The following is a 13,106-nucleotide window of genomic DNA, read 5'->3' as shown; positions in this document are numbered from 1 at the left end:
ATCTCAGACTGGCGTCGGTCATGTGACCACACCCTCGCATTACTGCCGCCCACCCGCAGACCTGAGCGCTCACATCAACCTTCATGCAGAAGTAGGTCAGAGCGACAGAGACCCACTTTCTGATCAGCCGTCATGCGCTGCTGCGTGTCACTGGCCCATCTTTACAGATATTAACACTTACTGTATGCAGCATGCACATACATAGACAAAGACAGATTTTAAATGATGTTTGATGATTATTATTATTAACTTTTCGATTTTAAACAAGAAAAATAGATCTAGATATATAATAGTTATAATATAACCAAAAGTAAGTATATACATATAGTTTAAATTAATATAATTTGTATATGGGTCAAAGACATTAAGATGTCCACGTTTTACGAAATGTACAAAAGTGATTTTATGTCCATAGAAAGCACATTAAATGTTATTAAAGTGTACTTTTAAGGTTTCAAATAAGTTTTTGAAGAATAAAATGTCCAAATTTGGTTGAATTATTGTTACATTGTCATTCAGTGTAACAATGTCTATGTCGAAATTCAAACAACATGCTTATTCTGATTTGTGCATGTTAAACTATATATAAGAATAAGGGAGCATATTATATGTTATTGTGTTACATGAGTACAAATTCTTACTGAAAATGGGCAAAACCTAGAATAGTGGTAATTTAAAAAATGTAGAATTACAACTAATTAGTATTTGGGTCTTTTAATATGTCATAAATAGATTTTTGTTGTAAATATGCCTGGGAAGACTGTTACAATGAATGACATTTTAGTGGGTGTCTTCTGTAAATTAGTGGAAAATGTGTGATATTTAGGCTATTTGCTCAGAAAAACACAAAAACAAAAATGCAATGAAATTAAACAGAAAACTTTTTAATATTCTTTTTAGAAAACAAACAACTATTTAAAGCAGTACTTGTTGTTTTTATGCTTAAACCCTTTGACGTCTTTGACCCATATATAAGAACATATTTTTCTTTTTTATGTTTTTAAGATCTATTACAATTTTGTTTCTCAAAGGACGCATTGTTTCAACTTCACAGAGAAATATTTAATGTTTAATGAAATGTATTTAAAATAATGTAGAATAATCAAATTTATATAAAACAGGCATTGTTTCAGCTAGACACTTATTGTAACCAAACAGACAAATATTTAATTAAATATGAAATCTAATTAAAAGTAATGTAGAATAATCAAAAAACAAAACCAAAAAAATCCCAGTTTTGCTGAATGCAAAGATTAGTCACGTTTAAAGACATATTCCAACCAAAATTAAAATTTCTTTTTTCTGTTGAACACAAAAGAAGATAATTTGAAGAATGTGGGTAACCAAACACTTTTAGTTCCCATTGACTGCCACTGTATTTTTTGTTCATTTAACGGAAGTCAGTGGGAAATGAAACTGTTTGTTCCCAATATTTTTTTTAAATATCTTTTTAAATTCCACAGAAGAAAAAGTCTTTTGGATTGAATAATCCCTTTATTGTTGTGTTTAGGAATCTTAATGTCTAAAAAATAGCATTGAAATCATCATAATATTGATAAATCCAGTAATTGATCTCCATGTTGGTGAGTTGTGTGCGTGTTGAGTGTTTCTGCCGCTGAAGGTCCTGCAGCAGAACTTTTTCTAATTGCAGGTTTTCTGGCGTCGGCTGCTGAGTTCAGTTCTTTTCCTCCCCTTCGCTCGACCCCAATCCTGCCGCCCTCCGCTAAGCTTCACAAATGTGTTGAGGAGGCAGTTTTGACCGAGAGCTTCCCAACAACCCCCAGCTCTCTCTCTCTCTCTCTCTCTCTCTCTCTCTCTCTCTCTCTCTCTCTCTCTCTCTCTCTCTCTCTCTCTCTCTCTCTCTCTCTCTCTCTTTCTCTCTCTCTGTTTCTCTCTTTCTCATGCCTCATTCTTTCTCTCACACAGTTCTGTGAAAGTTGTTTTGCTTCTCTGGTTGTTTCTGACTGAAGTTTGTCAAATTGAGGGACTGCAGAGGGTAAAGTGCAAGTGTGTGTGTGTGTGTGTGTGTGTGTGTGTGTGTGTGTGTGGTGGTATGTGATGTATCAGTGTGTCGATATGTCATCGTGTGTGGTCAGTGCTGAATCTGATTTGATGATGAAACTCTTTCTGTGACGTCTGCTGTCACTGATGATTACAAACGAGGAAGAATCCCCATTACGTGATGGACAAATAACAGGTACTAACTCATAGCACTCTCACACACACACACACACACACACACACGCACACACACACACACACACACACACACACACACACACACACACACACACACACACACACACACACACACACACACACACACACACACACACACACACACACACACACACATATCAGGAACAGGTCAGGATGGTTAACTAGTCACATAGTCGGGTCAGCACAGAGTTCATTTATTTTTAGCCTAATTACTTGAATAATGAAGCCTAATTATACAGTGCTTCAATCGTATCGTGCTGTGAAGTTCAAGTCTGATTCAGGATCAGATGAGCTGCTGATTCTCACTGAGTTTAGGAATGTGCAGAATCACGCTTGTGTATCCCATGATGGCACTGAGGGACAATGGCGACCCTTCTTCACGCCACGAATCACCAAACGCCTCAATGAGAGCCATTGTAGATGTGTGTGTGTGTGTGTGTGTGTGTGTGTGTGTGTGTGTGTGTGTGTGATCTCATCAGGGTTTCTCTTTTGTCATCGTCCTCCTCTTTCATTCTCCATCATGTTTTGCTGATGAGTTTTCTGATTATGAATGACGTATGAAAACACTGATGATTACAAACGAGTGAATATTGCTGCAGATCTTATTAGTGATGGACAATATAACAAATATTAACTAGATAGGGAAGTTTGTAGAACAACTTGGCCTGAGAGAGCCTAGTCTGAAAGTTTAAATTGTTTAAGAATCTGTAAGTATTAAGAATTTAAAATCGAACATTTAATGGTTCTATGTTTCTATTGAATTTATAAAACTTTAAGAATTTATTCAGTCTTTTGGCCCTTTGAAATTTTTTTTTTTTTTTTCCAAATTCCATTTTTTCAATTAAAAACAAATATTACTGATAAAAAATCCTTGAGCTTACTGAAATCAGTTTGTTTGTTTATTTATATATTTTCTATCTTTACCATTTTAACTGGAATCCATTTTAATTACATTTTAGTCATAAAAAATAACATCAAACGAATTGAATTTTTTATTTTATTTTATTTTTTCAAATTCCTTTTTTTTCAATAATAACAATAAATGTTACTCATTAAAAAATGACAAACTCAATTGAATTAACAATTTATTCAATCTTTGAGCCCACTGAAATATTTTTTTTGGTCTAATTATTTATGAAATGTGATTTTTGAAATGTAATTTTTTAAAAATATATTTTTCCATATTCCATTTTTTTCAATAATAACAATAAATATTAATCCAAAAATTACAAACTCAGTTGAATTAACAATTTATTCAATCTTTGATCCCACTGAAATCAGTTTTTTGTCTATTTATTTATTTGTTTTCTATCTTTAAATTTTACTGGAATCCATTTTAATTAGATTTTAGTCATAAAAATAACATCTAATTAATTGAATCTTTAACAATTTATTCAATCTTTGGGTCTGATCAAATCAGTTTTATTTTTCTCAATTTAAATCTTTCTGTATTCTGATCTTATTTCATTTTAATTTTCTTAATTTTACTTCTAAGTATACTCATTAAAAAAAATTACAAACTCAGTTGAATTAACAATTTATTCAATCTTTAAGCCCACTGAAATCATTTTTTGTTTGTTTATTTATTTATTTTCTATCTTTAAATTTTTACTGGAATCCATTTTAATTGAATTTTAGTCATAAAAATAACATCAAATTAATTGAATTAAAAAACAAACTTTATTCAATCTTTGGGTCCGATTTTTATTTTTCAATTTTAATTTTTCTGGATTCTGTTCTTGATTCCGTTTTAATTCAGTTTTCTTAATTTTACTTCTAGATGTTGCTTAGGAGGTTGCTGTGCAGTTGCTAGGGGATATTTGATGGTTGCTAGGGTGTTTTATAAAAAAATATACATAAATATTGCTGTCATAAGTAGCACAGGTATATTTGTAGAAATAGCCAAAAATACATTGTATGGGTCAAATTATTTGCTAAAAATCATTAGGATATTAAGTAAAGATCATGTTCCATGAAAATATTTTGTAAATTTCCCACGGTAAATATATCAAAATTAAATTTTTGATTAGTAATATGCATTGCTAAGAATTTCATTTGGACAACTTTAAAGGTGATTTTCTCAATATTTCGGGTTTTTTTTTGCACCCTCAGATTGCACCGCAGATTTTCCAATAGTTGTATCTCAGCCAAAAAAAATACCCTTATGACTGGTTTTGTGGTCCAGGGTCACACATGTCTAGATTTTAATTAAACTAGATTGTTACTTTGCATTTAAACATTTTAAATCTAATTGGCTTTGAAAAAAAATAAAAAAAATTTAAAGCTATATAATCCTAAATAATCTGTTTTCTTGAGACGTTTGCTAAACTCTAATGGCGTTTGTGTGAGATGACGGCAGTATTTGATTGGTTTGATGCAGTCGGTGATTGTCTTTCATTGGGGTTTGGCTCTTTGGAAGGGATCCGGTGTTCCTCTCCAAATGACGTGTGGTGTCTGCTCGCCCTTCATCAGGCTGGTAATCCCCTGGACCACGGCCCAAGCCACACTTCCTCATCTGCGCTTCTCCTTCCTCTTATTGGCTCTTCGGCAGCCTATCATCCTGCAGCGAGGCTCAGATGCAGAGAAGGTGTTGTAGAGCATCAAGTTCCCAACCGCCACAACCACAGAGGAAGTCTGAAACAGGAAGTCGTGGGTTCAAAGTTATCACTTTCACTAGTCCAGTTTTTTTTATTTTTTATGTCAGAGTAAGGTAGTCGTTTCCTTTCACACGTGGCAGGAGATATCAAAACTCTTTTGCTTTCACTTGCTGTTTCTCATCCTCGAGCTCATATGAAGCTCTGCAACATGATTAAACGAGTTTTGCCCTGACCGGACGTCACATGTTCTAGATGCCCAGTGCCCAAAAGTCTAATACGTGTTTGTTTTGCAGATCTGCGTGGCTTGGCAGCGGTTCCTCGTGGCATGACGACCACCAACAAAGGAAACAAGGCCTTGAAGGTGAGCGCAGTCTATCTTTAAAGGGATAGTCTTTCCAGAAATGAAAACTCTGTCATTATTCATGACTCACAAGACTGCTGTCTTCTGCAGAGCACTAAAAAATTATATTTTGAAGGATGTTGGTATAATCAAAACAGTTTCAGTTCCCATTAAATTTCAATATATTGGAAAAAAAATACACTAGAAGTCAATGGGAACTAGGGATGCTCATTTCGGTTAATTTTCCTGACCGACAACCGCTGCTCGTTATCCGAACATTAACCGTTAACTGATAAAATTAGAATAATAAATTAGTTTAAAATAAAAAATAGAATGCACCAGTATCTGTGATGATACATTAAAAATACAAGCAAATGTTTTATTTTAACGTGCAAACAGCAGCATACAGAGCTACAACAAAAACTGTATTGACATATACTTAAACTATCACGCATCAGCAGCGGTTCTGAGAACAGAGAAAATCTGAATGAAAAAAAAAAGAATAATATAAATAGGCCTACACTAAATATATATAAATTAAATAACTGCCTAATTAAGATGACAAAACTAAAACACACTGAATCCTTTTATGCGCTTTGAAGAACTGTACCGGTCTTATTCTTCTCGTCAGACATAAAAATATATAGCAGGCCAGCCAATACCTCAGTGTGCCTAGTTTTTAACATGTCCACATGCTGTACGGATAGGCAGGACCGCTGCCTGTTAACTCTTAGATCCGCGAAAAAAACACCATCACAAAAACCCTTTCAATTTGCGGTTCGGGACTTCCATCCACTGTCATATGCGTGAGGAGAAGCGCGTGTTTTACAGCGTTCAGCAATAGCCAATCACAGACATGTATGTTGATTTGATTATCACTGTGGCCAATCACAGGAGGCTATGTTACAATCCACTCACCAACCAAAGTGCCGGTTTCAGTTCTGCTGCTTTCTACACTTTCGCGAACTCTCTTATTAAAACAAAGAAAGTGTTGGCATTATATAAATAAGAGATTAATTGTGCAGTGTAAAGGTTATTTTATTACTTTTTAATAACTTTATGAGATTGCGATGAACTACTCTAGGATGAGTGATAGCTTTCCAGTGATTGTAACGGCAGCGCCTATTGTGCACTTTCTAGACTATAATTCATTCAGAATTTAAATACATTCACTCACGGATTCACTCTAATAACCCAATAACGCCACTTGCCACTGAGTTGCATATACTACATCTGTTTACTAAGCAAAGGTGAAGTGAAATATGTCTGTACAGCCACACTGCACGTGTCGACACGCACGCGTGAGTAAACAGATAACTTACAAATAGCATTATTTTTTTCACCATGCAGCAAGCGTAAAAAAAAAAAATAGAACAAAAACCCTTTTAAACCGTTTAACTGATAGTAATAATCGGTTAAAATTCTTACTGTCGGTTAACGGTTAAACGGTCAATATGAGCATCCCTAATGGGAACCAAAACTGACAGAATTGAACATCATTTACTTATCATCGTTCCAAAACTGTATGAGCAAGAATATTGAATATTTTGAAGAATATTGGTTCCCACTGACTTCCGTTGTATTTTTTGTCCATATAATGGAACAGAAGATAAAAGAAGATATTGACTTCCATTAAATGGACAAAATATACCATGGAAGTCAATGGGAACCAAAAATGTTTGGTGAGATAATGACATTAGTAAACAATGATAAAATTGTTATTTATGAGTGAATCACACCATCTTTGTAATTAATAATCCTCATTTACTCACCGGCGTTGTATTAACCAAACTGTATTAACGAAAAGATATTTTTGGTTTCCAACATTCTTCAAAATATTTAAAAGACATTTAGAAGAACACAAAAGAGGTTACTTTGAAGAGTGTTGGGAACCAAATTTGATGACACGAGAATGAGTAAATAATGACAGAATTTTCATTTTTGGGCGGACTACTTTCATTTGCTCACTGTAGTGTTGTTTCAAACCTGTGTGACGTTATTTTGAAGAAAATTGGTAGCCGAATTGTTTGGCTCTTATATGGACAAAAAATACAATGGAAGTCAATGGAAACCAAAAACATTTTTTATAAAAATTGGTTCCCATTGACTACAATAGTATTTTTTGTTCATATAATTGAAGTTAATGGGAACCGGTTCTGTTGGGTTACCAACATTCTTTCAAATTTTTAGAAGATATTTAGAAGAAGATAAAAGAAGCATATTGGTAGCCAAACAGCTTTAGTTCCCATTGACTTCCATTAAATGTTTCAAACCTGTGTGATGTTATTTTGAAGAATGTTGGTAGCAAAACTGTTTTACTTCTTATTGACTTCCATGGTATTTTTGTCCATTTAATGGAAACCAAATGGGAAGCAAAACTGTTTGGTTACCTACATTCTTTAAAATATTTAGAAGACATTCAGAAGAGCACAAAAGAAGATATTTTGAAGAGTGTTAGGAACCAAACAGTTTTGCTTCCCATTGACTTGCATTGTATTTTTTGTCAATATAATGGAATCCAATGGGAACCAAAACTGTTTGGTGACCAATATTCTTTAAAATGTTTAGAAGAACACAAAAGAAGATATTTCGAAGAACGTTAGGAACAAACGGTTTTGGTTCCCATTGACTTCCATTGTATAAATGTCAATGGAAACCAAACCAGTGTGGTGAGATGATGGCATGAGTAAATAATGACAGAATTTTAATTTTTGGCCTGAATACTGTCACTTACTCACTGTTGTGTCGTTCAAAACCTATGTGATGATATTTTGAAGAATGTTGGAAACCAAAAAATTTTGGTTCCCAATTGGCTTCCATTTTATTATTTGTCCGTATAATGGAATCCAATGCGAACCAAAATGGTTTTTTGACATTTAGAAGAACACGAAAAATATTCTGAGGAGTGTTAGGAACCAAACAGTTTTGGTTCCCATAGACTTGCATTGTATTTTTTGTCAATATAATGGAATCCAATGGGAACCAAAACTGTTTGGTGACCAATATTCTTTAAAATGTTTAGAAGAACACAAAAGAAGATATTTCGAAGAACGTTAGGAACAAACGGTTTTGGTTCCCATTGACTTCCATTGTATAAATGTCAATGGAAACCAAACCAGTGTGGTGAGATGATGGCATGAGTAAATAATGACAGAATTTTAATTTTTGGCCTGAATACTGTCACTTACTCACTGTTGTGTCGTTCAAAACCTATGTGATGATATTTTGAAGAATGTTGGAAACCAAAAAATTTTGGTTCCCAATTGGCTTCCATTTTATTATTTGTCCGTATAATGGAATCCAATGCGAACCAAAATGGTTTTTTGACATTTAGAAGAACACGAAAAATATTCTGAGGAGTGTTAGGAACCAAACAGTTTTGGTTCCCATAGACTTGCATTGTATTTTTTGTTAATTTATTGGAAGCCAATTGGGAACCAAAACTGTTTGGTTCCCAACACTTTTCAAGATATTTGGAAGACATTTAGGAGAACACAAAAAAGATATTCTAAAGAGTGTTAGGAACCAAACAGTTTTGGTTCCCAATTGACATCCATTGTGTTTTTCGTCCATATAATGGAAGCCAATCGGAATGGAAACTGTTTGATTCCCAAGACCTTTTTTTGTGATCTTCTAAATAAGTTCATCTCTCTCGTGGACTCTCAGGTGAAGAGGGAGCCCGGCGAGAACGGGACGAGCCTGACGGACGATGAGCTGGTGTCCATGTCGGTCCGCGAGCTCAACCAGCACCTGCGCGGCCTGTCCAAAGAAGAGATCCTGCAGCTGAAGCAGCGCCGGCGGACGCTCAAGAACCGGGGCTACGCCGCCAGCTGCCGCGTCAAGCGCGTCACGCAGAAGGAGGAGCTGGAGAGGCAGAAGGCGGAGCTCCAGCAGGAAGTGGAGAAGCTGGCCTCGGAGAACGCCAGCATGAAAGTGGAGCTGGACGCGCTGCGCTCCAAATACGAGGCTCTCCAGAGCTTCGCCAGAACTGTGGCCCGAGGGCCCGTGGCCCCGGTCTCCAACGCGGCCGTACCCATCTCCCCCCGCGGGCACCTGGCGTCCGTCATCGGGCCCCTCGTCCCCGGGAAGGTGGGAGCCACCAGCGTCATCACGATAGTTAAATCGAAAACCGACGCCAGGTCTTAGTAGCGCACAGGTGGGACGTGTTGGTCAGTGCATGAGGGTTTAGGTCCTATGAGAAACCCCTAATGTGGTCAGGAAAGCACATCTAAGGCGGTCAGTTCACTTGGGCTTCCAAAACGATCTCCAAATTGCTCAACTCAAATCGACAAACATGCAGCCAAATTTTTCCTGGTGGGTGTGTGTTGTATTGCTGTGAGATTTGTAATTTTGTACAAATATTGGCGACTTTGTATCGTGTTTTTCACATGGGGTCCAAGTGTTTTCTTTACACGTGATCATTGTCATTGTAATCTTGTACTTTTGATACAGCGTCTGTGTTGATTTTCCTCTTCCGTTGATTTTTCCGTCCTTTGCTTTACGGACTGCAGGCACAAAACACTTTAAACCGTTCAGACTTCCAAACTCTTCCGCCGTCTGGCTAGGAGAGTATCAGCCAATGAGAAACTCCCTTTACCTGAGCCTCATTTATGCACTGACCAATCACTGACGGGCGGGAGGAGAGGAGGCGGAGTCGAATCAGCTGATGTTGTTCATATGGTAGCTATCAGTATCTGCCACCAGTTTATGTGCTCCGGTCGTCCCTTTCAGGACAGGAGATCGTTTTTATTGGCGAGGCAATAACGCGTTTATGTCACGCGGCGTTCGGTGAGCTTCGTGTCTCTCATTGTCTGTCCAGAGAGGTGTTTTTCAGTGTGTTCTATGCCAGTTTTTAGTCTTAAAACGAAAAAAAAAATATCCAAGTTCCTGTTTTTGAAGGACGGACTGTTGGGCGACATAAACTGGTGAAATCTCACAAGCTTTACCATAACTTTGTTGCTGTGACATTGCGTAACGTATTCTAAGAATCTTTGTCTATATGGTGGAGTCTTGAATTTTATAAAAAAAAAAAAAAAAAGATGACAGAGTATCTTGCATTATTTATAAAACGTTTAAAAAAGAAATATAAAGTTGTTTGATAGCTCTCTTTTTTGCAATTGTACCAAAAGTGGCTTAACTATTGAAGTCAATAGCTTTTTCTAGTGACTAGGCGCGTCAAACTGTGGACTAGCGCGTGTGGTGTGATTTGTACTGGTGAGGTGGCGGTGTTGTTTACGACGTGGATGTGATGCTCTTATCTTCTGATTTCAGACGAATGCGCGAGCGACCGCCGCCGACGCTTACCCAGAATCCCCTCTGAGCGTTCGCGCGCTCCATGTTTAAGTGGACGGGATGCGGACGCCGGCGCGGGGATCTCTGGGACGCGGCGGCGTCGCCCGCGTTTGAGTCCTTTTATGTGACGTGTGATTTTTATATATTTTTGGTGTACAACGTTTCTATAGTATATTATATTTGTTGTTGTTTTTTCTTCTTTTTTTGGGTTGTTTTCTTCAAATGCCAGGGAAGTGACTCTGTCTGCACTGGTTTAGTCCAGCGATATGTGCTCCTGCTGCTCTTCATGCTGCGACGCTGCTCAAAATACTGCTTTTTTCAACATTTAAAACTAAAAAGCAATTTTCTTTTTTTTTTGGCCCAAAAGTTTCTCCATAAAGATGTAAAACTCTGAACTTTTTGTAATGCTGCATTCACATGTCTTTGGGATTACTGTGATTGTTTGTGGATTCTGTTAAAATGCACATAACTGGAATACTTAAATCAAGATGCATTTACTTGGAGAAATCTTTTTTTTATTCCTAGAAAATAAGACAAAATCTGAAGTGAGTTGAAGTTAGAAAAATCAACTTAAATAACTTAAGTTAACTTAACTTAAAATAACGATAATTTTCTGAGGCCATCTGCAAACATTTGTTCGTTTTAAGTATAAGCTCACTTGATTTTATGCAACAAATATGTGTCAGTGAGGTTAAAAAAACATAAAAAAAACCAAACAAGCAAACAAATGACCCCACTGGTAGATATTTGTTTGTGTTTTAAACACTGAATCGTTAAATTTTTATGTGTTTTTCAGAAAATAAGACTTCTTAAAAGATAAAGATCTGCCACTGAGGTCAGAAAAAATATCCTGTTTTTCCTATGAATTAAGCCGAATTTTCTGACACCATCAGCAGATTTTCTTAATCTCACTTAATCGTGAGTTTATGCTTAGAAAAAAGAAGGTTAAATTCACTTAATTTTGTTTTGTTTTTTGGAACACACAAAAAAATTGTGACTCACAAACCCAATAAATCAGCAATTAATTTAGTTAAATTACAATATAATCTAAAAAACACATGTTTGCATAATTACAGAAATTTTAATGACCTACGTTTTGGTAAATTGACCTTCCTCAGGCTTACAAAACATATAAAAACATATAGAGTACAATCAGCTGGGAGTAATAAATCACCAATGCCTCCGATTGGGGAAATAAAAAATAAAAATAAAAATAAAAATAATTAATTAATTTTAAAAAATAATACAATAAATAAATACAATCCACAAAAATTGTAAATATAAAAAAAAAATAATAATAATAATAATAATGTATTATCAGCTGATTGTACTCAATTTAAATGATGTGGAAGGCTGACTGAAAAACATTGCTTAATAAAATTTCTCTCATTATGCAAACTTGAGTTTGTGCAGGATCTATATTTTTTAATTTACAATGCAAAATCAATACATTGATTTAGCTCTATATGCTCTTATGGAATACTGAAAATTCATAAAATGCACGACTAAAATTAAAAAATTTTTTTTTACAAAGATGTGATGTTTGTGCGACTCAGAAGCTGATTATGATGTGAATGCAGCATTAAAACTCTGATAAATTAATCATCACAGCACAAGATTCTTTATGGTTTGGTCTAATCTTGTGACAATCTGAACTGTTTTTTCCCCAATCCATTCCGGTCTGGTCTGATCCGGTCCGGTCCGCACTGATCTGGCATTTTAAGAACAGATTCGTTGTAGGTATATTTGTACCACAGGTTTTTTTTTTTTTTTAAATTCTGGATGTAAATCAACAGAAATAACTTCCTCTGACTGGCTAATCTGTGAAATCGTTTCGTAACCAAGTCTTCGGCATTGCTTTCGTAATCAATGGTAGCGTTTCTCCTATCGGCTGTGGCGGTTTTGTGGCGTTTCTATAGGCGATGTGTCGAACGGTTTTGAAGACAAAAAAAAAAAAAATCTAGCTTCCTCGCAAGCGATGATGACGATGTGGTTTTGCCCAATAATGACGCTCTTGATCACGCGCTCGATTTCTCTTCCACGAGGAGCGGCTCCTTGGCGTTTGTTGTCGTTTTGGTCGTCATGGTGACTCGGTGTTACTAGTGAACTATATGCAAATCAGCTGGCGGTAGGGAGGGGTCGCGACCTCTCGGTAGGAATAGAGTTTTCTGTCCTTGAATTTGTCGTCCGTAAATAATGGCAGCGATTGATGACGATGACAAGTGCTAGATTTACCCCAACAAGGGCTCCGAAAGCGAGCGTTTACTTTCATTTCAATCCCTGTTAGAAACAGTGCCACGTCCCACGAGGCCCAGCCAAGAAAGACACACTGCAAAACATCAGTCTCTTACTTAGTGTTTGTCTTCTCCAGTGCAAATATAGAAATAATAACTCAAATACTTAAATCTAGACACATTTATTTGGAAAAAATATTTTTTTCTTTAGAAAATAAGACTTAGAATTTTAAGTGAGATGTTTAAAACAAGAACAAATCAGAAAAAGTCAAAATCAACTTCAAAAATTCAAAGAAAAAAAACGAAAATATTTTTTTGAGCCCATTTGCAAATATTTGTTCTTGCTTTAAGTATAAACTTTTAAGTATTAAACATAAAGCAAAGTATAAAGCATTTTTCAGAAAATAAGACTTTAGTGAGTTT

At 35.9% G+C, this 13,106-nt stretch overlaps 1 protein-coding gene across 2 annotated transcripts in view; it reads left to right on the top strand.

The window, feature by feature from the left end:
- Nucleotides 1–13,106, top strand: part of mafgb (v-maf avian musculoaponeurotic fibrosarcoma oncogene homolog Gb) — a 31,237-nt gene extending 18,131 nt beyond the window's left edge. For both annotated transcript variants that reach the window (XM_073825754.1, XM_073825755.1), the window contains exons 2-3: nt 5,111–5,178; nt 8,824–13,106. In XM_073825754.1, coding sequence (XP_073681855.1) covers nt 5,111–5,178; nt 8,824–9,303 — 548 coding nt within the window. In that variant the 3' untranslated portion in view covers nt 9,304–13,106. The remainder of the gene's footprint in view (nt 1–5,110; nt 5,179–8,823) is intronic.

This window comes from Garra rufa, chromosome 20, assembly GCF_049309525.1.
Source record: "Garra rufa chromosome 20, GarRuf1.0, whole genome shotgun sequence".
Taxonomy (NCBI): Eukaryota; Metazoa; Chordata; class Actinopteri; order Cypriniformes; family Cyprinidae; genus Garra; species Garra rufa.
The sequence above is the reverse complement of the archived record's forward strand: the minus strand, read 5'-3'. Positions and strand labels throughout refer to the sequence as shown.